Raw genomic sequence first — 27,652 nt, 5'->3', positions numbered from 1 at the left:
TGGCGCTGTGTTTCCAGTGCTTCGCGATTGAACTTCTAACCACAGTCGCAATTCTCCAAATGCTGCAGAATTGGAAGATTTGCAATTTCAGCCTGCACTTTTGGTTGTTACTACATGTTTCAAGCATTTGTTGGAGTAACAGTACAGAACGCCGGCTCCTGGAGTGCCCAGAACTCTAGTACCTGCCGTGTAGGGAGCACTATCTCCTGGTGTCAACTCTTGTACATCACCCACCTGGGAAGTGAGTGAAGGCCACACTTTTCTGTGTTTGAAAGGTTGTAGCACATGCTCAGTGAGTTCCTACAAGTAATGGGTGGGCATTTGCATAGTGGACAAAATAGCTAGAAAATGACATTTAACACCATTCCTAGTACAGACTAGTAGGTGGTATAGAGAGACTTTGCTCAGAAGAGTAATAAGTGTGCTGGACGAGAAGAGGGATCTCAGAGTGAAATATACTGTTCACTGTATCTGTGCTGTACTCTATGACTCTATTGCTAAAGGTGATGGCACAGGTTAACAAGACTATGAACAAAGCAATGGTATTTTGTGGTGGAAAATTTACGCTTAATCTGTATGGAACCTTGGTCAGATCTACTTGGAGTCCTGCATAGTTCTGGTGGGGGCAGAGAGAGTGCAAGGAGCAATGATATGTGTGAAACCAGGAATGTGAGGTGGTAACTTTCAACTCTCTGACTATGCCACACAGCAGCGAGTGTGGAAGCTAGGGTAAAACATAGAGAAATGACTCACCTGTGAGTCATGTGGTCATACACACCAATGAGGAAAGTTCCAGCCTACTTTACACAGTCTCTCAAGTCCCAGCAACATTTTTCCTGGCAATCGTGTTGATGCAGGAATAGGATGATCCCAGGGAGTTTGCAGGGAACTGATCAGACTGCAGATTGCTTGTCAATAGGGCTGACAACAAAGTCCCTGCAGAGAGCTTTGCTGGTGCCTTTGGAGTAGACTGAAGCTAACGAGGCAGCGGTGGTGCTGAAAGAGAGAAAGAAAAGTGTCAGGAGAATTGGGAAAAAGAAGTAGCAGCAGGAGAGGGAGGAGGACATTTTTGGACAGGAGAGCACAAGATGGCCTAGGATTGGAAACGTTCTAGAGGCCAAAATAAATATTTATATATTACAGCGAGTTACAGAAATCAGAAAGGCCAGCAGAAGGGGTGGGTTTGATGATACAGCTGGAAAAGCTGTGGCTTACTACATTTCTACGATGATTTCAGACTGAGAAGAACGTTCAGCCTTGGAGAAAACAAACCCAGGATACCCTGGTCAAATTGGTTTTCGCTGCACACCTAGCTCACTGGAATTCAAAAGATTAAACTGTTATTTGATTGAATTTTTAAGGGATTAAGTGGACCAGGAAGGGACAATTTCCATTGGATGCATACCTGGGATGTAGGGGATAGAGCCAGAAATGATACTAAAAACACCAAGTGGCAGACGTTTTGGGATATTCTTTTGTAGCTGCCAATGACACAAATACAGTTTGGATAGTCACTAACTGAAGGTTATGGGGAATATGAAGAATCAGCAGCTACATTACACAAGGAAATCTGCAGATGCTGGAAATTCAAACAACACACACAAAATGCTGGTGGAACACAGCAGGCCAGGCAGCATCTATAGGGAGAAGCACTGTCGACGTTTCGGGCCGAGACCCTTCGTCAGCCAAAACGTCGACAGTGCTTCTCCTTACAGATGCTGCCTGGCCTGCTGTGTTCCACCAGCATTTTGTGTGAGCTACATTACACATCAGGTCAGGATACCAGGCATCCATGAAATGACTTAAGAGCCATTCCACCCTACCTCCTCTTGGCCTCTCCTGACTCACAGAATCATTTGTGGTTTGCATCAAAATTGCAGCATATATTTTCCAATGCTGTCCAATCAAGAACTCTACAGAAAGGAGTTAGTCAGCCTATTTTGCGATAATGCTCCCAATGGCCCACTCTCAACAATGGAACAATGTTATTAAATGTGTTTCTAGGTTCCTTCTGCTCAATGTAATCTACAATAAAATAGCAAAAAATAATTATCCTTTCCCATCTCAACCCGATAATGGCACAGTGCACCAGTGAGCAAAGGACCAGCTCCGCCACAGGGGATGAGCTGCCAATCCACACTTTATAGTAAGGAAGGAAGACTGTCATTACTTGTCCTGACCTTGAATAACTAGGATCACAGAGGTATCACATACAAAATACTGGAGGAACTCAGCAAGTCAGGCAAAAGGAGAAATCTAATAGGACAGTGGACCATGAAGGAAATGGAAGAAATGCATTGAGTCTGACAGCTTGTGTAGTTTAAGTGCTCTAACTACACCTGGAGTACTGTGAGTAGTTCTGGGCACTGCACTATAGAAGGATGTGCTTAAGCCAGAGCCGTTACAGAAATGATTCACAATTATATTAACAGGACCAGAGGCTTGAGTTACAAGGAAAGACTGGACAGGCTGGGGCTGCTTATCACTGAATTGAAGGAGGCTAAAGGTGATCTTACGGAACTTTATAGAATCAGGAAGAGCATAGACAAGGTGGGTAGTCACAGGTTGGGAGAGTCTGAAAGCAGTGGGCATAGATCTAAGAAGTTAGGGAAAATTTTAAAGGGGGAATGGAGAGGCAAGTTTTCCACACAGAGGATGGTAGCTTATGGACGTGGTAGAGATGGGTAATTATTACACTGTTAAAAAGACATTTGGACAGGTATATGGATGGGAAAGGTTCAGAAGGATACGAGCTAGATGGGTTTAGTTCAGGAAGACACCTTGGTCACCATGGGTGAATTGGACAGAAGACCTGTTTCTGTGACTCACAGTGAGGGTATTTAACATCCTAACCAAGGAGGAGAACCAGAGGCTGGCTCCAGTGAAACCTGCCCAACACACCCACTGTGCAGTTCGATATGGGAACTGGCTTCAGCTGGGTACCCTGTAAGTAAAACCTTTACTAGCAAACTCTCCCCCTCCTTGATGGGACATTGCCTCCTGCCACATCTTGTTCAGCCGTTGTCTGAGCAGGATCTGGACCTATTGGCTTTGGGTTGTAGGTAGTCACTGGAACATACATTTAGTTCACTAACTAGACTGAGAGGTACTGTGCCTTAGCAAGAAGAGCCACTACCTCACATCTCCAGCGGTCTGGGTTCAATCCTGACCTTGGGCGCTGCTTGTGTGGAGTATGCATGTTCTCTCTGTGGTTGCGTGAATTTCCCCCGACATCCAAAAGGTGGGTTATTAGGCCACAGTAAATTGATCCTAGTGTGTGGATGGTGGTAGAATCTGAGAGAATAAATGAGGAATTGATGGTCTGTGCCAAACTGAATCCATCAGGTCATCATACAAACTTAGTGCTGTAAATGCCTGTACTAGAAAGTTGGACTTCCCTCAGAATCTAATACCTCCTGCAGTAATATCTCAGTTGAGTGGGAGGTTGGAAGTGTAGATTAACTGAGATACTGGGTGAAGCTCCAGCACACTGAAAGTATGGGAGGGTCGAAGAGCTGGAAAGGCTTCTGATCATGCCAGCCTATGTGATTGCAGGGAATGACCGCTCTTGTGCCAGCTCCTCCTCAGCCCTCCTGCAGCAGTACTTCAACAGGACCCTGTTCACAAAGCCCCCTGGCTCACCCTGCCACAAGAAACAGGGCTACTGCGATACCTTTAACAAGTGTCGCTTGGTTGATGACGACGGTCCCATCGCCAGACTGAAAAATGCCATCTTTGATCCCACGGAGTTTGCCAGCATCTCGGAGTGGATGAGGGTGAGTGCTTGTGAGGATCAGATCCAAGTACGATGCTATGTGTGAGGTTGGTTGTGTTACAGTGCCAACATCAACAGATCTGCATGAAAACAACAGCATGTGTTGGGGATGTCGTACTATGTAATAGACTCTTCCCCGGAACTAGGTACAGTGTGGTAGATTCTCCCCTCGGTATCATTAACCCTGCAGGCCTTGGTAATTGTTATCTTATCTGGATTCATTAAGCCCTTGTGTTTTCTGTTTATCCTTGTTGTTTATTTTGATTAGCACAGGTTTTCAGTGCATTGTAATTATTATAAGATGGCGCTACTGAATGTGGGCGACAGCTTACTGGTAGTTTTCAAAGCAAGGTATTCGACTAAATACTTTAATCAATAACACTCTTTATTAAACGATCACCACAAACAATGGAGAGGTGAGCAAAGGCAAGGCTGATCTGAGGGTCAAGATGCGTGGGTGTGAGATGGAGTCGGAGCGAGGTTTGATCTGTTGAAGTACTGCATAAATTTGGAAAAGTCAAGTATGGGATGGAATCAACCCAGAGCGTACTGCCCAAGTCTGGGTGTGGGGGACGATCCAGTGCTTGGACAATTTAAACACTGGACCTGATGGACTGGAAAGGCAGGCTGTTGGGACTGGAGGCAAGGGTCAAGCCGATTCAGCTCTTTGACATTTTACTCCACTCTCCTCAGTGCTGAGGCTGAGGTTGTGAGACTGCTCTGGCTACCTTGCACTTTGTGTCTGAGAGTTTTGCGATGATTTGCCCTGCTACATATGAACTGAGACCGAGGTTTTGGGCCTACTCTGGCTGCTCTGGGATTCGAGTCAATGGACTTAATTTGGTTCAGAATGCAATTTGCTCGCTTCTATTGTTTGCATGATTTGTGCTTTATTCCCTCTCTCTCCTAGCATTGCGTATTGGTCTGTTTTTAAATTGGGTTTATTCGAGCTTCTTGCTTTCTGGCTGCCTGTAAGCAGACGAATCTCAAGGTTGAATATACACAGTTTGATAATAAATGTTCTTTGAATTGGAAGTCAAAGTGGACTCCCAATCACAGCTTATCGCAGGGTTTTTGTGTGTGTGTTTCAAGAATAATTCATCTCATGGTATTGCTTGATCAAAACCAAAGTTCAGTTGAAGTTCTGATAAATAAACTCTTGTTTCTGTCTCAGCATGGGAGTTGGTTGTGCTTCTGAACTTGGGTTCAGATATCAGAACATACTGCGATAGGAGGACCCAATGCAATCAATGGACCCAATGGAGATTCAACTGCGGTTTGGACGTCGGTTGACTGGTCCTCTTACTATCTTAGTATCTCTTACTATCTTTCCTTTCAGTTAGTCCTGACGAAGGGTCTCAGCCCAAAATGTTGACAGCGCTTCTTCCTATAGACGCTGACTGGCCTGCTGTGTTCCAACAGCATTTTCTGTGTGTTCCTTGAATTTCCAGCATCTGCAGATTTCCTCGTGTTTAACAAGGTCTGTTCCAGGTTTACAAGGACTATTCTGGGTTTCCAAGAAAAATTCCAGGTGTACAAGGACTATTCCAGGTTTACGAGGACAATTCCATGTGTACAAGGGCTATCCAGGTGTACAAGCACTATTCCGTGTTTCCAAGGACTATTCCGTGTTTCCAAGGACTATTCCGGGTTTCCAAGGACTATTCGGGGTTTTCAAGGACAATTCGGGGTTTCCAAGTACTATTCCGGGTTTCCAAGGAGTATTCCAGGTTTCCAAGGACTATTCCAGGTGTACAAGCACTATTCCGTGTTTCCAAGGACTATTCCGGGTTTCCAAGGACTATTCGGGGTTTTCAAGGACAATTCGGGGTTACCAAGTACTATTCCGGGTTTCCAAGGAGTATTCCAGGTTTCCAAGGACTATTCCAGGTGTACAAGGACTATTCCAGGTTTCCAAGGACTATTCCAGGTTTCCAAGGACTACTCCAGTTGTACAAGGACTATTCCAGGTTTCCAAGGACTATTCCAGTTGTACAAGAACTATTCTAGGTTTCCGAGGACTATTCCAGGTTTCCAAGGACTATTCCAGGTTTCCAAGGACTATTCCAGGTGTACAAGGACTATTCCAGGTTTACAAGGAATGTTCCAGGTGTACAAGGACTATTCCAGGTGTACAAGCACTATTCCGTGTTTCCAAGGACTATTCAGGGTTTTCAAGGACAATTCGGGGTTTCCAAGGAGTATTCCAGGTTTCCAAGGACTATTCCAGGTGTACAAGGACTATTCTAGGTTTCCGAGGACTATTCCAGGTGTACAAGGACTTTCCAGGTTTACAAGGACTATTTCAGGCTTCCAAGGACTATTCCATGTTCCCAAACTTGATGCTATGTTTCTAAGGTTGATTCTACGTTTCTGACTTCTATGGATTGTTTCCAAGTTTTCCAGCCTTGACTCGAGAGCATCAGGTCTATTTCACCTTTACCAGCTCTGCTTGAGTTTCCCAGGAATCACTGTGCTGTTGGGAGGGAGGTACTGTCATAAGCCCTGCAGGCCTGTGAACATCTACATGTTACTTGTTGTCTTATCTAGAATTATTAAACCTTGCGCTTTCTTTTTAATCTTGTCTAGTTTACTTTGACTGACACAGGCTTTCAGCTGACTGTGATTGTTTAAAGGGGCTCTTAATTAGTGCTAGTGCAGGTGTTTCAAGAATGATTCCTCTCATTGTGTCACTCGGTCAAGCCACTGAAGTTCAGTTGGAGTTCTGATGAATAAATTCTTCTTTCTGTCTCAACATTGGAGCTTGTCGTTCCTCTGCACCGGGTTCAGTCATCTGTCAATGCACACTGTGACAGCCGGAAAGACAGAACATGCTGTGGATGATGTACAGTGTGTCGGACTCTCCCAGAAAGACAGAACATACTGGGAATGATGTCAGCACAGTGTACCACTCCTCCACCATCAGCTCAGCACAGAGTCCTGTGTAGCTCCTGATCTGACCAAGATGGATGCATAGGCGGATACCAGAAGAATACCATTAAGTTTTGTTATTTTGATTGTTTTTTTCAAAGATGCAAAACATATTGACCTGACCATTTCCAGCTCCATCAAGATTTGATCTGTCACTTGTCCACTTCTTGCTTAAAAGCAAAATGCTGCAGTTGCAGGAAATCTGAACTAAGGCGTAGAAATACTCAGCTGATCAGGCAGCATTTGTGGAGACAGTAGCAGGATGAATGAGTGGCTCAGTTTGATATGGCAGTCATTGCATTCACATCATCATTCACACACAGAGCACCAAGTAATAGAAGGTTTTGACATCTGTTTACGGCCTTTACTTGCTGGTGATACTTTTCGACTGAACACTCTCCCAGTCCCACAGGTACCATGACGAATTACTCCCTGGAAGGATCCGTTCTCCCTCACTCTCCCCTCTGAGAATACCACATCCCACACTTACCAATTCTGACTGTTTTGGCATGCCCTCCCCCCTTCCATTGATAAGTTGGGTATTTGACCTCACAATCTCTTCGTTGTGATCTTACACCTTATTGTTTGCCTGCACTTTCTCTGTAGCTTTTGCACTTTATTTTGCAATTTATTATTCTTTTACCTTCTTCTCCCTTAATGCACTGTGTAATGAAGTGATCTGGTTGAACAGTCTGCAAGACATGTGTCAATAGTTCCAATTCTACCAGGTTCAGTGCCCTTCCAGATTCGACATTGAGTTTAAATAGTTGTGTAGCTGATTCCCATTGACATCTCCCACAGCCCAATCTGTCGTTCTTCATTGCCTGTTGTCCCACTTAATCAGATTCAGAATCAGAGTCATTATCAATGACATATGTCATTAAATTTGTTTTGTGGTTGCATTAAAAACTAAGTTACAATGAAAAATACTGCAAAATAAGTCAAGTCACTTTTATTGTCATTTCGACCATAACTGCTGGTACAGTACGTAGTAAAAATGAGACAACGTTTTTCAGGACCATGGTTTACATGACACAGTACAAAAACTAGACTGAACTACGTAAAAAAACAACACAGAGAAAGCTACACTAGACTACAGACCTACACAGGACTGTTAAAGTGCACAAAAACAGTGCAGGCATTACAATAAATAATAAACAGGACAATAGGACAAGGTGTCAGTCCAGGCTCTGGGTATTGAGCAGTCTGATAGCTTGGAGGAAGAAACTGTTACATAGTCTAGTCGTGAGAGCCCGAATGCTTTGGAGCCTTTCCTCAGACAGCAGGAGGGAGAAGAGATTGTATGAGGGGTGCATGGGGTCCTTCATAATGCTGTTTCCTTTGCGGATGCAGCGTGTAGTGTAAATGTCCGTGATGACGGGAAGAGAGACCCCGATGATCTTCTCAGCTGACCTCACTATCCGCTACAGGGTCTTGCGATCTGAGATGGTGCAATTTCGGAACCAGGCAGTGATGCAGCTGCTCAGGATGCTCTCAATACAACCCCTGTAGAATGTGATGAGGATGGGGTGTGGGAGATGGACTTTCCTCAGCCTTCACAAAAAGTAGAGACGCTGCTGGGCTTTCTTTGCTATGGAACTGGTGTTGAGGGACCACGTGAGATTCTCCTTCAGGTGAACACCAAGAAATTTGGTGCTCTTTACGATCTCTACCGGGGAAATATCGATGTTCAGCGAGGAGTGGTCGCTCTGTGCCCTCCTGAAGTCAACAACCATCTCTTTTGTTTTGTTCACATTCAGAGACAGGTTGTTGGCTCTGCACCAGTCCGTTAGCTGCTGCACCTCCTCTCTGTAAGCTGACTCGTTGTTCTTGCTGATGAGACCCACCATGGTGGTGCCATCGGCAAACTTGATGATATGGTTTAAGCTGTGTGTTGCAGCACAGTCGTGGGTCAGCAGAGTGAACAGCAGTGGACTGAGCATGCAGCCCTGGGGAGCCCCCGTGCTCAGTGTGATGGTGTTGGAGATGCTGCTCCCGATCCGGATTGACTGAGATCTCCCAGTCAGGAAGTCTAGGATCCAGTTGCAGAGGGAGGTGTTCAGCCCCAGTAGGCTCAGCTTTCCAATCAGTTTCTGAGGGATGATTGTGTTGAATGTTGAACTGAAGCCTATGAACAGCATTCGAACGTACATGTCTTTTTTGTCCAGGTGGGTGAGGGCCAGGTGGAGGGTGATGACAACGGCGTCATCTGTTGAGCGGTTGGGACGGTACACAAACTGCATGGGGTCCAGTGAGGGGTGTAGCAGGGTGCCTCATGACGGGCCTCTCGAATCACTTCATGATGATGGATGTGAGTGCAACGAGACGGTTGTCATTTAGGCAAGACACTGAAGACTTCTTTGGCACGGGGATGATGGTGGCAGCCTTGAAGCACGTTGGACCAGTGGCGCTGCTCAGGGAGATGTTGAAGATGTCCGTGAGAACATCTGCTAGCTGGTCTGCACATCCTCTGAGCACTCTACCAGGGATGTTGTTTGGTCCAGCAGCCTTCCGTGGGTTGACCCTGCACAGGGTTCTTCTCACATCGGCCACAGAGAGACACAGCACCTGGTCATTTGGAGGAGGGGTGTACTTCCTTGCTGCCACCTCATTTTCCACCTCAAAGCGGGCATAGAAGTTATTCAGCGCATCTGGGAGGGAGGCATCACCTGCACAGTCAGGTGATGTTGTCCTTTAATTGGTGATGTCCTGAATGCCCTTCCATATGTGCCGCATGTTGTCGCTGTCCTGGAAGTGGCTGCGGATTCATTGGGCGTGTGCACGCTTTGCCCCTCTGATGGCTCGGGACAGCAAAGTTCATGAACCATTCAGAAATCTGATAGCAGATGGGAAAAGCTGCTCCTAAAACATGAGTCTGTGTCTTCAGACACCTGTACCCCCTCCCTGATGGTAGTGATGAGAAGAGTGTGTGGCCAGAGTGCAATTACAGTCACTCTGTGTTTTAATCTCCCTCCAGCCCGTCCTTTCATGGTTTTCTCCCTTCTCTGGATCTTGAAATTTCTATCTGCACTATGCAGTCTTCTGCTTTCTCTACAGTTGCTGTCAGATCTGTGAGTTTTTGTAGAGATTTCCAGTTTTCGTCCACAGTGGTTCACTTCCCACACCATCACTGAAGGCTGGAAGCTGCAGATGCACCTCCTCACAATGCAAGGCAGCAGCTGGCCGAGGCTTCTTCACTTACTCCCCAACCTGTGACCGCTCCCCTGTGAAATCAAACCAGTCACACAACTAGCCCACCCTAGCACATTAGCCTTTCTGAAGTCTGGCGCACTCTACTGCATTGCACATTTCCACGCCACCACCACAGAGGAGATTCCAGGAAACAACATGCTGGACTCACTGGCATTGATCTGTCCAAAGAGAAGGTAGCCATCAACAGCATTAATTTCCCACAGGGCTGCTCTGAAGCATCCAGTCCCTGTCAGTACACCTGAATGAGCATGTTGTTATGGATCAATCTCTGCCAGATGAACAGCTCTGCACATCATACTTGTAAACTCTTTGTCCATTTCTTGCCGGACATTTTCTACTATCCTGACCTCCAGATCCAGTATATCCCCAGCACTGTGGAGTTATCGAGAAAGGCATGACCAAAGTCCTCTCACCCACTTCCTCCCACTGGCAAAAGATATGTTCCTCAGATTCTGTCCATCCTATGTGGACAGTGCCATCACTACACATGGCCATTCTCAACCACGCTGTGGTCCTTGACTCCACCAGATGGGTGGGTAGAAGTTTGTTTCCACCTTATATTTGCTTTATAATGACATATAGGCAGTGATCCAACAACTGGTCCATAGCAGTCAGTCTCAGTGAAGACTGGTGTTAAACAAGGCCTCCAACACTTTGCTGTTTGTCATCTCTGTTACAAGAATCATCTCTTGTAATAATGATCAGAGACAATGTGTAGTTACCGACAAGTACCTTTATGAAAGAACACATGAACTTACACAACAGAATAACTGTGTTATTCAGAATAACACCTACTAAGTTTTCCCGATTTTCCATGAACAGTCAAAGAACAGAAAAGATAATACCAGTAAAAAGGAGTTTCTGCTGTTGGCCACGTGTTTCTCAGTCGTCTCGTTTTGAATCTCCACATGTCCACGGGGCACCTCACATCCGTGATAGTTGATCTCCTACAGAGTTACTGCCTCCAGCACACTTGAAGCATCTGGTTTTATATCCATATCTTACCAATTCAAATGTTATATTCCAGTGTAATTGGCTATATTGTGTTCTACCAGCATTTTGTGTGTGTTGTTGTTTGAATTTCCAGCATCTGCAGATTTCCTCATGTTTGGTCATTGGCTATAGGTCTGACCTGTAACATCCTTTTATCGGGTCTGCTCCAGGCCAGCATCCATTTATTGCCCTCTTGCCAGCAAGTGACAATGGGTAATTTATGGCTCTTTGTTCTCAGTCAGCTTGAATCACACAGAACAGATTCAGATGCCATCGGTCAAAAACCTGCATGTTATAGCCAATCAAATTACACCTCACAAATAACTTCTTATTTGGCAATGATTCCTAGTTCAGCAAATTATCTGAGGCATCATTATGTCAACTTGAAAACAGTGATTGAGCCAAACGACTAATTCATAAAATGGAGAACACAGTCTCTTCACAAAATGGCAGCCTCCATTCCTCCCTCCTAGCTAGGACAAAGATAATTAGTTTGACTGCTTCCACTGTCCTTGATTCATTTAAATTCACTGATCTGTAAACTGCAGTACTCTCTGGCCAACAGCCCTAACACATTTCCCTTGCGCTCAACACTAGTTTCCAGAATCTTTGTGAAGTCATTCAACTCCACGACAACTATACTCAGGAGCCAGTCACTGAAACTCAGCGGTGAACTGCAACATGTGGACCACATTTGTGTTTGCTAAACACTGGAAGGCTGAGTCCAAGCTATTGACAGTTCAGTCACTGATGCATAAGAGAGGGTGTGTCTGAACGTCTCCGCCGACCTGCCCTGCTGTATCCCCAGGAGTAAAGATTTACTGAGAGACTGGGAACCCAGAGACAGAGAGACAGGAGAAGAGATTGCTGGAGCCTTGACTCGACATCCTGATTAACAGACTGCAATGAGTGAGGATAGACAGCAGTGCCTCTGAAATGATCATACTCAACACGAATGCCCCACAAAACGAACTCCTCAGTCCCTCCACTCTACTCCCTGTACACTCACAACTGTCAGGCTAGATTTTGCAGTAACTCCAACTGCAGGTTGGCAGATGACACCACCTTAGTGGGTTGTATCTCAAATAACAATGAGACAGAGTACAAGTGGCAGATAGATAGAGTGCCTAGTGGCATGGTGATTTGACTATAATATTTCCCTCAATGTCAGCAAAAGAGAAGAGCTTTATTTGGGGGGGGGGGGGTTCACCTTCCTCTTTACATTAATGGTGTTGAGGTTGAGAAGATTGAGAGCTTCAGATTCCTAACAATGAATGTCACTGATAGTCTGTCCTCGTCACAGACAAGAAAGCTCAGCAGCACCTCTACTTCCTCAAAAATTTGGCTTGTCCCCTCTGACCAATTTTTGGTGATGCACCATAGAAAGGTTTCTATCTGGATGCATCACAGCTCGATGTGCCAACTGCAAGAAACTGCAGAGCGTGTGGACACAGCTCAACAAAACACCACAAAAAGCAGCCCCCCCCCCACCATGGATCCTGTTTGCATCTCTCACTGCCTCAGTAAAGCATAATCATGAGATCACCCACCCTGAATTCTCTCTTCTCCCCTCTTCCATCAGTAGAAGATACAAAAGCGCGTACCACCAGGCACAAGGACAGCTTCTGTCCCACTGTTATAAGAATTTTGAATGGTCCCCTTGAACACTAAGAGGGGCTCCTGAGGTCATAATCTACCTCACCATGGCCTTGCAACTTATTTTCTGCCTGCACTGCACTTTCTCTGTAACTGTAACACTTTATTCGGCACTCTGTCATCAGGTTACCCTGTTCTACCTCAATGCATTGTTGTTATGTACAGATGTCATGCAAAACAAAGTTTTTCACTGTACTTTGGTGCATCTTACAAAAATAAATTAATTTAACAATTTATTCCCTGTCACTGATTCCTTAAATCTTGCATGTGTATACTTCAGAGTCACACATGAAAAAGAGCCTTCTGTCTGGTACTGAGTCGGGTGTGGATAGTATTGTAACATGGAACAGTGGGGAGGGAAGGAATGGCAAGAGGACGAGCTGCCATATTCTATCTGTGGCCAATCTGACCAGAAGCAGTTCAGACTGAACCTGGCCCTCAGTACTGCTGCCTCACTCATTCTCTTAGCTTTGGTTCAGGTTGGGAAGGAGTTTTCACCATCAGGGAAATGGTTGCCAGTGTGAGATGGTGCCTCATGTGGAATCTTTCTCCTCCCCTGTCTGCAGGAACATTGGTGGGCTGTTTTGGTTGGCATCCTAACCCTTGGAGCACTGATGGCCAGTACAGTGTTTATCTTCGAGAAGACCTTGGACAGTAATAGAGGTAACAATATCACATCCTGATCATTACTGCATCCAGACCCATCCACAGGAGCCTTGAGTCTGAATCACCAGATCTACAGGGATGCCTTGTCCAGGAAGAGGGCTAAGTGACAGGCAGGAGCAGTGGTGCAGTGGGTAGAGCCACTACCACTCAACTCCAGAGAGCCAGGTTCAATTCTGACCTCAGGTGCTGACAGCGTGGAGTTGGCATGTTCTCCCTTTGGATGTTCTGGTTTCCTCCATGTCCCAATGATGTGCAAATTGGTAGTTTAATCAATATAAATTATCCTCAGTGGGTAAGTGAAGGCTGGAATCTATGGGGAGTTGATGGGAATATGGGGATGATAAAACATGGCATTAATGCCGTACCCAAGAGTCAGTGGTGAGAGCTGGAGCCCCCAGGGCATTGATTTTCTGAAATGTATTAACTACCTTGAATATAGGTGTTTGGAGTGAATCCAGTCAAAAGGGTAATGTCAAAAGGGTAAGAGAAGGGTAATGTTTGGTCAGAAGATGTGGATAGGCAGTCAGGTTGGTCAGGAGATGGGCAGATGGAGCTTAATGCAGAGGTAAGTGGATGGACAGTCAGGTTGGACAGTCAGTGGGCAGATGATGTTTAATGCAGAGGTAAGTGGATGGACAGTCAGTGGGCAGATGATGTTTAATGCAGAGGTAAGTGGATGGACAGTCAGTGGGCAGATGATGTTTAATGCAGAGGTAAGTGGATGGACAGTCAGTGGGCAGATGATGTTTAATGCAGAGGTAAGTGGATGGACAGCCAGGTTGGACAGTCAGTGGGCAGATGATGTTTAATGCAGAGGTAAGTGGATGGACAGTCAGTGGGCAGATGATGTTTAATGCAGAGGTAAGTGGATGGACAGTCAGGTTGGACAGTCAGTGGGCAGATGATGTTTAATGCAGAGGTAAGTGGATGGACAGTCAGGTTGGGCAGGTAGTGGGCAGCTGAAGTTTAATGTAGAGAGGAGTGAATGGGCAGTCAGTGGGCAGACGATGTTTAATGCAGAGTGTGGCTGGGCAGTCATGTTGGGCAAGCAGTGGGCAGATGAAGTTTAATGCAGAGTGAAGTAAGGTGATACATTCTGGCTGCAAGAATGAAGTGAAGTCATATGAACAAGATAGTGGTGTTAAGGGTGTGGAAATGAAGAGAGCTGGACATACACCTGACTAAATCCTGGAAGAAGGCAGGACATATTGAGAGAGCAGTCAGTGAACCCAGGGTACCAGACCAATGCTGCATTGAGCCCAATCAGAACACTGATGACGCCATACTGATCACCAGCCCCAAAAGGTCCAGAGGTCCTACAGAATGTGACCTGTGTTGGAATGTGGGATTTCAGCTCTAAACTTAGGCTGAAGGTGTCAGGTTGTCCAATGGAGGGGAAAGCTGGAGGCAGCTGATGGAAGCTTATATTACCATGGGGGTTTTAATCAGGGCAATTGGTTCCATAAGTAAATGATTAAAATTTTGGTACAGTGCTGGTCAAAGATACAAGGCAAATGTAGGAAATAACTGTAAACGGAGGGTCATGACCTGGAACAGAAGCCATGGAAAGGGATTTAGTTGGGACTTCCAGAGGGAGTTGGATAACCATTGGGCAAGATAGAATTTCCAATGCAACAACGAGGCAGTGGGAATGACAGCTGTACTGGGAAATGGTGTGGATAGTTATCCCCAATGTCTATTACCTCATTCCCTCAGCTTTGTTACTCCATTCCACATACCCCATTCCCCCACCTCCCTATACACCATTTATTATCAAAAGGGCTCTCTCTTACTCCACTGCCAGTCATCCCATCCCTCTTAACCCTGCTGTTCTACTGAGTGAGCCCATTCTCCCTGTGCCTTGAACCCATTGTCACCTTGTTCTGTGGTTATTTTGGTTTGAGTCATGTCGACTGTTCCCTGAAGGTCAATCTGATTATAACTGCGATCAGAGTCCATAGTTGCTAAGCTGGCTTGTGGGTCCTGAGGAAGGACGACAAAATGATTGTGAGGGCATGTGATTTACAACCAGGGCCATTGCTCTAGTGTGGCAATTGTCTCTCAACCCCTGGATAGTGGAAAGCATAGACTCGAGGTACCTGGGTGCTTCAGTGATCAGGGGCTTTAGATGAATATAGAGACCACATTATGTCATGCTCTGGGTCTCTGGTTAGAGGAAGGGCTGCAGCTACATGGCACAGGCAGAGGCAGACAGTTTATTCATTATTATAGCTTCCTCTGCACAACCTGCACACGTCTAGTCTGGGCCAGTTAGTAATATTGGGGAGAGTGGAGTGCTGGTGTGTAAGGGATGGGTTTCGAGACTGGTCTGTGGAAGAACTAGTAACAGAACAGGAACTTCTATGCCTGCTGTTGGGTAATGAGCCTGGGTCATTAACACAGTTCCCCAGAAGCACAGAGTCACAGCACAGCCCATCAATATTACATGCCTTAGCGCTGAAGGGAGACGAAGCGATGATTCCTTTTGTTTCCCAATAATTCAGAGACCAGTTCAGTGGTCAGCCAAGGCCATTCCACTAGTGGTCAGCAAAAGCCAATCCACCAGTGGTCAGCCAACGCCATTCCACTAGTGGTCAGCAAAAGCCAATCCACCATTGGTCAGCCAACGCCATTCCACTAGTGGTCAGCAAAAGCCAATCCACCATTGGTCAGCCAAGGCCATTCCACTAGTGGTCAGCAAAAGCCAATCCACCAGTGGTCAGCCAAGGCCGGTCCACCAGTGATCAGCAAAAGCCAATCCACCATTGGTCAGCCAACGCCATTCCACTAGTGGTCAGCTAAAGCCAATCCACCATTGGTCAGCCAAGGCCGGTCCACCAGTGGTCAGCAAAAGCCAATCCACCATTGGTCAGCCAAGGCCATTCCACCAGTGGTCAGCAAAAGCCAATCCACCATTGGTCAGCCAAGGCCGGTCCACCAGTGGTCAGCAAAAGCCAATCCACCATTGGTCAGCAAAGGCCATTCCACTAGTGGTCAGCAAAAGCCAATCCACCATTGGTCAGCCAAGGCCATTCCACTAGTGGTCAGCAAGAGCCAATCCACCAGTGGCCAGCCAAGGTCATTCCACTAGTAGTCAACAAGAGCCATTTCACCGGTGGTCAACAAGAGACAATCCACCAGTGGTCAGCCAAGGCCGGACCACCAGTGGTCAACCAAGTCTATTTCACCAGTGGTCAGTAAGAGCAGGTCCATCAGTGGTCAGCCAAAGCCACTCTGCCAGTGGTCAGCCAAGGCCATTCCATCAGTGGTCAGCCAAGCTTGGCCCACCAGTGGTCAGCCAAGGCAGGTCCACAAGTGGCTAGCCAAGGCCATTCCACTAGTGGTCAGCAAAAGCCAATCAACCATTGGTCAGCCAAGGGTTCCACCGGTGGTCAGCAAGAGCCAATCCACCAGTGGTCTGGCAAGGTCATTTCACCAGTGATCAGCCAAAGCAGTTCCACCAATGGTCTGTCAAGGCTGGTTCTCAGATAGCAGTGGTCGGTATCTGGTCTCTGCTAGTGCTCAGCAAAGTGAGTTCTGGGCCTCGATCAGCCTCATATGCATGGAATAAATCCGTGGAACGTGAGTGAATAGTACATGGCTAGGTGGAGATGGGAGCAGGAGGAGCTCAGTCAGGAGATGATGGAAGTGGAGGTTGAGAAAAGCCACCGACCCAGAGTACACCATCAGTGTCAGTCCTCCACCTACCAATGCCCTTTCTCTGTTCTTGCCTTACAGGAGAGCGGATGACTGAATTACAAACAATCTAAGGTGACTGATAAAACATCATTGATCATCGGATGCAGAATGAGGTCTCTCCGCCAGTAACAAGACCACCCACAGCTCTTCAAAGGTCCAACAACTTTCAAGCTGATGTTCCAAATAGCATTGCTGGATGTTTGGAGGAAGAACATTTGGGGCAATAAGGAAGGAATGGAGAAATAGAATTGAGGGGATTTTCTCCAAAGAGTTGGTGTGGACTTGACAAACCCAATGGCTTCAACTGACACTGTTGCAAATCTGCATTTTTGTAATCTAATACAAAGCTCCTCAGAAATACATATTGTTGGAAATAGTTCCTCACTGGATAATCCACACCATTCCCTCAGTAAAAACCATACAAGTAGATTCACATCATTCCCACAGGATGATCCACACTGTTCCCAGCAGGAAGATCACACTGTTCCACTTTTAGCTGCATCTCATTTCCTACACATAGTTGTGCACAGTTCCCCACGGCTTCATTCAAACTTAGATCATTTCTTCTTTTAGAGTTACGGATTCATATGGGACAGAAACTTTCCTTTTGAACCAACTGTTCAGGACGTCCGTCCAAGCTGATCAAGATGTCCCTATAAGAGCATTTAGCTCATATTCTTCTCAACTGTTCCCATTCATGTACTTGCCCAAGTGCTTTTTAAATGTTATCACTTTCTCTGGCAGCTCAATCAATTTACAAACCATCCTCTGGGTCAAGTTGCCTCTCAGATTCCTATTAAATATCTCCCCCCTCACCCTAAAACTATGCCTGATTCCCCAACCCTGGAAAAAAGACTGCATGCCTTCACTCTGTTTATGGTCCTCATCATGTTATACAGCTCTATTGTATCACCCCAATTCTCTATACTCCAGTGAAAAAAGACTTAGCCTGCTCTGCCTCTCCCACTGAGTCCTGGTAACATCCTCATACATCTTCTTTTCAGCTTAATTACATCTTTACTGCAGAAGGGTGACCAAAACACACTAACCTTGGCCTTACTGACATCTTATTCAACTGCAGCATAACATCCCAATTATTATGCTCAATGCCTGGAATTATGAGGGGGAGCATGCCAAAGGCCTTTGGCATCATCTCACCTGTAATGCCACTTTCAGGGTATCATTTACCTGCACTTGTACTATCACACTCCCCAGGAACCCTACCGCTCGCTTTGAAAGTCCTACCCTGATTTATCTTTTTAAAATTCAATGCATTGCACTTATCCAAATGAAACTCTGTACTGTACAGCCTACATTATAATAAGGGACAACTTTATGTTTTAGTAATAGCATGTGCTATTAGGTACATATTGATCTGGACGTGTGTGTCAAGTTCGGACTGTACCAGTAAAGAACCATGAAACTTAGTTCCTGTCTGCAGCGTCGTTATTAATAACATAGTTGTGTAACAGGCCACATACACAACAAATTGGCGACGAGAGTTATGAATCTACATCTTATTGGAACGCCACGTTTTAGTTGATAATGACACTCAGAGGAGAAGAGAGAGAAGGGAGATGAAAAGGAGCGACATGCATCCAGATGGAGTGCGCTCATGGCACTAGCAAAAAGGACACGTGAGTCAAGTGGAATGTGCAGTGACTCAAGGAGCTAGCTAAAAAGAAAATAAGGAAAAAATTGGACTAAATTAACATAACAAAGATGGCGATGATTGGAACCATTACAGCATTTGGTAGTAATATTGAAGAAAGCCAGCGTCTTACTCAATGTTATGGGAGCAAAAACATACAGGCTGCTACGGAAAAGCCAGCTGACAAAACATTCAAGCAAATAGTGGACACTCTCTGTGCTGCCTTTATGGCAGTTATTTAGTTTATAATATTTTCGCTTAGTAATTCGTTTGTTAGTATTCTAGTTAAAGTTAGGATTGTTTAAAGTAAATTCATTGTCTGTGCGATATCGCGGCATGCGATGACATCACATCTGGTTTCGCCGCGTCCTGTGGGAAAATACCGGTTTGGAGAAACGGGAAGGTGGGGGTTGAGACATGTGCGAGCGCAAGCAGCAGCAATGTTTTCTCTCTACGCACTAGGAACATAGTGAGAGCAACGCTGTGAGTTATGAGATAATCGATATGTTGAATTAAAATGTTAATGCCGATCCTGTTAAAAGTAACGACGGTCGATAAGGTTTATGTTTTCGTTAGTTAAAGAGTTGCGGATAGTTTGCGTTGAAGTGAATTTAAAGCAGTCAATGGCGTAGGTAGATTCTGACTGTATGCTGCACTTTAATGTAATTTAGTTGTTGTAGTTTTACTTTTGCAAGTATTTACGATGTAAATGTAATATCAAGAAGGAAACAAATGCTGTACAAATCTTGTATTGTTTTATCAACAGTTTTCACCATACGTTAATGTGGAAGAGTGAACAGTAAATGGTTAATCTTACTATGATCCTGTCGTCATTGACAAAGGTTTAACTAGGTGTTTAGTTCGGCATTCCGTTACACCCGAGCGAGAACACTACACTCTCCAACAGGATTTAAATCCCAAACCACTGGTCATTGCTGAAAGATTTAAATTTCACAAATGGAATCAGAGCAAAAATGAAAGCATTTCTGAACATTGTGCTGAATTGCACAAATTATCAGAATATTGTCAATTTGGAGCTGGTTTTCAATCCAGATTAAAAATGGAGTTGGACACAGGCTCAGCTTTAATGGTGATCTCTGTACACAACTACAAATGACTATTTTCTCACATACCTCTGGAATGAACAAAACTACTGCTAAAGACTTACACAAGACAGAATGTGCGTCCCAAAGGTAAAATCAAAGTGACAGTGACCTACGGAGACAAAACACAGCAGCTGAACCTCTATGTACTGGAAAATGGAGGACCACCGTTGCTGGGACATGAATGGCTCAGGAAAATCCAGTTGGATTGGCACGCCATCGAGGCACTAGTTGTATCAGCAAAGGAGGGCAGCAATGCTACATCTGAGTGACTGTCACAAATACTTGCTGACTCTGAGGAAGTGTTCGTGAAAGGAATAGGAACACTTCAGGGCATGAAGGCAAAGATTGAGATTGAGGAAAATGCATGTCCAAAATTTCACAAAGCCAGACCAGTGCCACATGCAATCGGCTGAGCTGAAAAATCTGGAGCAGACTGGGGTCCTGTCAAAGGTGAATTGGAGTGAATGGGCCACGTCCATTGTTCCAGTGATGAAGAAAACCTCCAGCACAAAACCAGGAAAGCCACGCAAGGTGCACATATGTGGAGACTCTAAAGTGACTGTTAACCAAGTTCTCCACACAGTACAGTATCCTCTACCTTGTAATGAGGACTCTTCACTTCCCTGTCAGGAGGGGAACATTTCACAAAAATCGATTTGGCCCAGGCTTATCTCCAAATGGAAATCGATGATGCATCCGAGAAATATAGCTGACAATAAATACACACAAAGGACTTTACCAGTACAACAGGTAGGTGTTTGGGATAGCATCAGCTCCTGCAATCTGGCAAAGGGCAATGGACCAGGTTCTGCAGGGGATTCCAGACACTCAGTGTTACCTGGATGACATCATTGTCACCGGCAAAGATGACAACGAACATCTTTCTAACCTTGAACAAGTGCTCACCAGGTTACGAAAATATGGGCTCAGAGCTAATCGACAGAAATGTGAGTTTTTGCAAAAAGGAAATCTCATACTGTGGGCATGTGATCAACAAGGATGGCTTACACATGTCTCAAGACAAGATAGAAGCTGTGCTTAAGGCACCACCACCTGAAAATGTGTCTCATCTGAGAGCATATCTTGGACTAGTGAACTATTACCACAAGTTCTTGCCTAACCTATCCACAGTCCTACACCCACTAAATCCACTATTACAAACAGGGACACAATGGAAGTGGACTGAGAGCTGTGTTATCGCACAAGTTTCCAGATGGTTCAGAAAAACCATAGCCTTTGCCTCAAGAATGCTAACTTCAGCTGAACGCAACTATGCACAGATTGACAGAGAGGCCCTAAGCCTGGTGTGGGGGTGGGGGTGGGGGGGGGCATCAAGAAATTCAGTCACTACCTGTATGGTCAAAAGTTTACCCTGTTGACTGACCATCAGCCTCTCGTGTCAATCTTCAACCCAAGGAAAGGTGTTTCAGTGATGACAGAACAAAGGCTGCAGCGATGGTCTCTTTCCTTAGGAGGTCACATGTATGACATTGAACACAAGGGGACCAAGCAACATGGCAACGCAGATGGTTTGTCACGTTTACCACTGCCAACTTCAGAGATAACTACACAAATGGATTCAGCAGAGATCTTTCACACAACAATAGCTGAACAATTACCAGTGACAAACAGCCTCATTGAAAGGGAAACCCGCAATGACCCTATGTTGCCAAAAGTGTATGACATCACAGTAAATAGATGGCCAGCACGTGGTAACACACTGTTTCCAGCCTTCTCAGTGAGGAAGGAGCAGTTGTCAGTGTGTTGGGGAACACTAATGTGTGGTTCACGAGTTGCGATTCCTCCCAAGCAAAGCACCAGACTACTGGAGGAACTGCACAAGGGACACCTGGGCACTGTGAAGATGAAAAATCTTGCCCATGCCTATGTGCGGTGGCCAGGAATCCATAAGCAGATTGAGGACTTGACCAAGAACTGCCCTGGATGTCAAAAGATCCAGAACACACCACCACAAGCCCCTCATCACCATGGCAATGAGTGCACATCGACTTTGCTGGACCATTCATGGATTCTATCTTTTTAATCGCCGTCGATGCACATTCCAAATGGCAGGAGGACATCAAAATGGAGATAACCACATCGGAAAAGACCATTACGGTTCTGAGGGTCACGTTCACCAGGAATGGCATACCGGAACAAATCTGCACAGACAGTGGATGACTATTTGTCTCTGAAGAATTCCAAAGTTTTGTGAAGAGCAATGGAATCAAGCACTTTACATCTGCCTCTTACCATGCATTCAGAAATGGCTTGGCAGAAAGATTTGTGCAGACATTCAAGAAAGCCATCAAGGCAATGGACAGCAAAAATCGACCACTGCAACACAAGATAGACAACTTCTTCCTTGCCTTTCATAATTCAGTACATGCAACCACTAATGAGACTCCAGCGATGATGTTTCTGAACAGGAACCTAAGGTCCCGCATGGATCTTCTCAAACCAGACATACGGCATGATGTGGAGAACAGACAGTTCAAACACTTGAATGCTAAGTCAACACAGATCTTCAATGTGGGACAGTCAGTTCTTCCACAGGATTACCAGACTGAAAAGTGGCAGCTGGGTATAATTTCCGCCATAGACGGGCCACTGATGTATACAATGGAAGTGGGAGAGAACGTATGGAGATCTCATGTGGATCAAATCCTGGAAGCTCAGGTGAAAAATACAACAACACCTTGCCCGGACTCCCCTGACATAGAAGCAAACACTCCTGATGTGACCACATCAGCCTCATCTACAGATAAGCCTGTCATCAGTGCTGAGACCCACCTGATGTACCTGTGGAGACTCATTCCCCAAAGCAAACGTTTCAGGACAGACGTTACCCAGAGAGGCAGAGAAGACTTCACCAGAGACTTGAGTTCCAAATGGGTCTTAGATCAAAAGTAAAAAAAAGAAAAAGAAGACTTGTTATAATTTGATATTATTAGGTGGCTTTGTTATAATTTATAAACAAATGGTGGGCATTTGTATGTTAAGGGTAAATATATTTGTTTAGCATAGTGCCCTGGTAAAAAAGAGGTGATACACTATTATAATTAAAGGGGAGGAGTGTACCGTATAGTCTACATTATAATAAGGGACTACTTTATGTTTTAGTAACACATCGTTGCATGCGCTATTAGGCTCGTATTGATCTGTATGTGTGTGTCAAGTTCAGACTCTATCAGTAAAGAACCATGAAATTTAGTTCCCATCTCCAGCGTCTTTATTAATAACATAGTTGTGTAACAGGCCACATACACAAAAAACTCCATTTGCCATTTCTCGACCTATTTACTCAGCTGATCAAGATCCCCCGATAATCATGTTCACTCTCTATGGCATCGCCTACTTTAATGCCAACCATGCCTTGTACTGTACATTCTCATTTATTATTAAGCAGACAAAAAGTATCATTAGTGGTGACATGTTTGTGACACATGCTCAGTTTCCTACCCTGTAGAACTACAGTGAAAATGAAACCTCATCCTGTAACCAATGACCTTTCAACTTGCCTCTGAAGGAGATCAGGGAGCATTGTTTAAACCAGCATTGGGCTCTTCACAGATGGAATCAGAAGGCACAGGTGACAATGGCTGCTGGTCTGTTCTGGTAATGTTGTGTAAACTAATCGCCAGAATCTGGCAGGAAGGCCACCGCTGGAGCAGTGCTCAGGAGAGGGCAATACATGCCTTGCTTTAACAACAGAAGTAGCAGCTCTGACACCCTCTTGTCTACACTGCACCACCAGCCTACATCTTGTGTCACTGTCTGAAACAGGAATGAATGCAAAAGAATCAGCCCCAAAGATGGGCTGGCTGGTTCTCCAGCTGAACCTCACCTGTTCCTCCGCTCACACTTGGGAGAGAGATGCCACCAGCTTTGCTTCCATCCCTACACTACCTCATCTTCTCCAGTCCTGGTCTCCTGAAGCTCACGGTTTCCATTGTTTCAGTTTGGTGGACATGCCTCTGGCTGCCTGGGTTTTCTGCAATGGATTTTCCTTACTAAACCTCTCTATCCTTCACCACTTTATTCTTGGAATATTTTGCTCTCCGACCATCAATCATAATATCTGCTTCTTTGGCCACGTACCAGTTTCTACCTGATAGTACTACAAAATGTTTGGCTGTGTTAACAGAGGCTGTGCCTCAGTCCCAACAGAACAAGCACAATATCCTACCTGGCATCATGACCCCTTCATGTGAACATTGACCCGCTGGGCTGTAACCCTCACTGCTGGAGTAGCATACCTGATATCAGGACTTTGATGCAGTGGTGGTTCCTGACCCTGTACTGGTTACTCTGGATCAAATACCAGCAGAGAGCAGCTCTAAGCGACAGGAGGACAGTCCCTGGCACTGGACAGAGGCCCAAAGTAGCAACAGGTGGCCAATATCTCTGGTTATCACAGAGCTTGCTCTAGTTCCAAGAAAGTATTAACTCCGAGACCCTACAATGTGGTCCTGATGAAGGGTTTCAGCCTGAAACATCAACTGTTCTTCCCCCTCCATAGATGTTGTTTGACCTGCTGAGTTTCTCTAGCATCTTAAGACCATAAGACATAGGAGCAGAATGTGTGGAATGGTGTGGATTTTGTGTGCATTGTTCAGTTTCCAGCATCTGCAGAATCTCTTGTGCCTGTAATGAGTCATTGGAGTTTTCAACCTCCTGCCACTCTTGCTTGTGTAGGATGTTTCTCCATGGAGGTCAGCCTACAGAAACAGCATGAAAATAAGTCATCCTCATTCCTAGGGGACTGTGAAGAAGATGAGAAAGACATTAAGCAATTTTGTATGCAGAATCTGAAACTTGAAATAAAAGGTCAACCAATAGTAATCAAAAGTAATGTTTGGTTAAATTCTCGCACAAAGATCAGAAGCCAAAGTAAAGATAATTAAGGTTTACAGGAAAGCAGCATTGTGGAGCCATCAAAGGGCTGAAGTGAAAACAGTTGTTGCTGGGGCAGAGTTCGTCAGTGATAGCATGCTTTACACAGTTTGCTCAGACACCATCCCATCAAAATTTACAACAGAGGATAAGCACATAAGATCTGTAGTGCAAGGATCTGGTGAACGGAGATAATGTGCTGACAGAATGACATTTAAAGCTGACTTTTCATGGCTAGTGGTGAGCAAGTTGAGAGTTTTCCATCACAGTCCTGACTTATCCTATAGGTGGAATGGCTTTGGGCTGTTTGGAAGTTCATCACTGCCTACAGATACCAAGCCCCCAACTACCTCTTGAAGCTGTGGTAGTTCTATGGATGGTCTATTTTCTTTAATTTTAGAGATACGATTTGCTAACAGACCTTTCTGACCCAACAAGTCGGTGCTACCCATTTATACCCACGTGACCAACTAACCTACTATTCTCTAGGTCTTTGCAATGTGGGAGGAAACTGGAACACCCAGAGGAAACCCATGCAGTCACGGGGGGACCATACAAACTCTTTGCGGTAGTGCTGGGAATTGAACCCTGGCTACTGACACTGTTACAGAGTTTCACCAACCGCTACACCAAAAAAAAAGCTGTGTTGAGGCTGGGCTGATTGACCTCCAACTTTCTCTAAAACTGGCATGATTCTAATCATCCCTAATTGACATGAGCTCGATGCCACACCATTCAAGTGCTGCCTGGCTGTCAAAGTTCCTCAGCCTTTGACTCTGGAGTTCAGCTCTTTGATCAATGTGAGGACTGAGGTTGAGGGGCACCAGTGCACAGGTTATTGGCGAGTTCCCTTTGAAGACAACATTGACATCACATGGATGAAAGGTGAGGTAGTGGACACTGATCATGTGGTCAGGCCAGTACACACCTCAGTAATGATCCACATTGTTAGGTAAACTAGTTCTGTAGCTCTGCTGGAGGAGTCTGGCTTGAGTCTGGCAGGAAACCTGTCTCCTGTGTACACTTTCAGCCATCACCAGATGAGCCTTTGTACCACGTGCAGCTGGGACCATCTGCTGAGATGATTGGGAGTCCTTCAGCCCTGCCTTGGTTTTACCATGATTGAGACCTTCCCTGGGCTTTGCCTCCCACTAGCTGCTTACACTGTGCACCGCTGTTCTACCATGTTAGCTGTGCCTGTGCCAGGATACCTTGGCTATTTATTGGGCTGTGTTGTGTCTTCCCAGTTATCGTATCTGACATTGGTACTGCTTGGCCTTTCTATGGTCCTCGTATCCCAGCAACACCATAGAAACATAGAAAATAGGTGCAGGAGTAGGCCATTCAGAACTTCGAGCCTGCACCACCATTCTGTATGACCATGGCTGATCATCCAACTCAGAACCCTGTACCTGCTTTCCCTCCATACCCCCTGATCCCTTTAGCCACAAGGGCCATCTCTAACTTCCTCTTAAATATAGCCAATGAACCAGCCTCAACTGTTTCCTGTGGCAGAGAATTCCACAGATTCACCATATCTGTGTGAAGAAGTTTTTCCTCATCTCGGTCCTAAAAGGCTTCCCCTTTATCCTTAAACTGTGACCCCTCATTCTGGACTTCCCTAACATCGGAAACAATCTTCCTGCATCTAGCCTGTCCAATCCCTTTAAAATTTTATACATTTCAATAAGATCACCCCTCAATCTTCTAAATTCCAGTGAGTATAAGCCTAGTTGATCCAGTCTTTCTTCATATGAAAGTCCTGCCGTCCCAGGAATCAATCTGGTGAACCTTCTTTGTACTCCCTCTATGACAAGAATGTCTTTCCTCAGATTAGGGGACCAAAACTCCACACAATACTCTAGGTGCAGTCTCACCAAGGCCTTGTACAACTGCAGTAGAACCTCCCTGCTCCTGTACTCAAATCCTTTTGCTATGAATGCCAACATACCATTTGTCATTTTCACCGCCTGCTGTACCTGCATGCCCACCTTCAATGACTGGTGTACAATGGGGGGAAAGGGGCCTCAGTGGTTGACAAAGGAAGTCAGAGATTGCATAGCATTAAAAAAAAGGAAGAATGACAGAGCTAAGGTGAGTGGGAGGACAGATGATTGGGAAGTTTTTAAGGAACAACAGAACTTAACTAAAAAGGCAATACGGGGAGAAAAAATGAGGTACGAACGCAAGCTAGCCAGGAATATAAAGGAAGATAGCAAAAGCTTTTTTAGGTATGTGAAGAGAAAGAAGATAGTTAAGAACAATGTTGGGCCCTTGAAGAATGAATTGGGTGAAATTGTTATGGGAAACAGAGAAATGGCAGAAGAATTTAATGAGTACTTTAGATCTGTTTTCACTAAGGAAGACACAAGCAATCTCCCAGATGTATGGATGGGCCAAGGACATAGGGTAACAGAGGAAATGAAACAGATTAACATTAGGAAGGAAACGGTGATGAGTAGACTGATGGGACTGAAGGCTGACAAATCCCCAGGTCTAGATGGTCTGCATCCTAGGGTACTAAAGGAGGTGGCCCTGGAAATTGCAGATGCATTGGTAATCATTTTCCAATGTTCCTTAGATTCAGGATCAGTTCCTGAGGATTGGAGAATGGCTAATGTTATCCCACTTTTTAAGAAAGGAGGGAGGGAGAAAACAGAACTATTGACCTATCAGACTGACATCGATGGTGGGGAAGATGCTAGGGTCCATTATTAAGGATGAAATAGTGGCATATCTAGATAGCAGTGATAAGATTGGGCCGAGCCAGCATGGATTTACCAAGGATAAATCATGCTTGACTAATCTATTGGAGCTTTTCGAGGATGTAACCAGGAAATTAGACAAGGGAGATCCAGTGGATGTAGCGTACCTCAATTTTCAGAAGACATTTGATAAGGTCCCACATAGGAGATTGGTGGGTAAAATCAAAGCTCAGTGCATTGGGGGGAAGACATTGACATGGATAGAAAACTGGTTGGCAGATAGAAAGCAAAGGGTAGCGGTGAATGGGTGTTTCTCGGAATGGCAGGTGGTGACTAGTGGGGTGCCACAGGGTTCGGTATT

At 45.3% G+C, this 27,652-nt stretch overlaps 1 protein-coding gene across 1 annotated transcript in view; it reads left to right on the top strand.

The window, feature by feature from the left end:
• LOC132405842 (disintegrin and metalloproteinase domain-containing protein 10-like) overlaps positions 1-17,161 on the top strand; it is a 636,699-nt gene extending 619,538 nt beyond the window's left edge. Inside the window, exons 15-17 of the mRNA XM_059990833.1 lie at positions 3,556-3,776; positions 13,135-13,231; positions 16,973-17,161. Of these exons, the coding sequence (XP_059846816.1) occupies positions 3,556-3,776; positions 13,135-13,231; positions 16,973-17,004 (350 nt within the window). The 3' untranslated portion in view covers positions 17,005-17,161. The remainder of the gene's footprint in view (positions 1-3,555; positions 3,777-13,134; positions 13,232-16,972) is intronic.
• Positions 17,162-27,652: the final 10,491 nt, after the last annotated feature.

This window comes from Hypanus sabinus, chromosome 16, assembly GCF_030144855.1.
Source record: "Hypanus sabinus isolate sHypSab1 chromosome 16, sHypSab1.hap1, whole genome shotgun sequence".
Taxonomy (NCBI): domain Eukaryota; kingdom Metazoa; phylum Chordata; class Chondrichthyes; order Myliobatiformes; family Dasyatidae; genus Hypanus; species Hypanus sabinus.
Note: the sequence above shows the minus strand (reverse complement) of the source record. Positions and strands in the feature narration are given on the sequence as shown.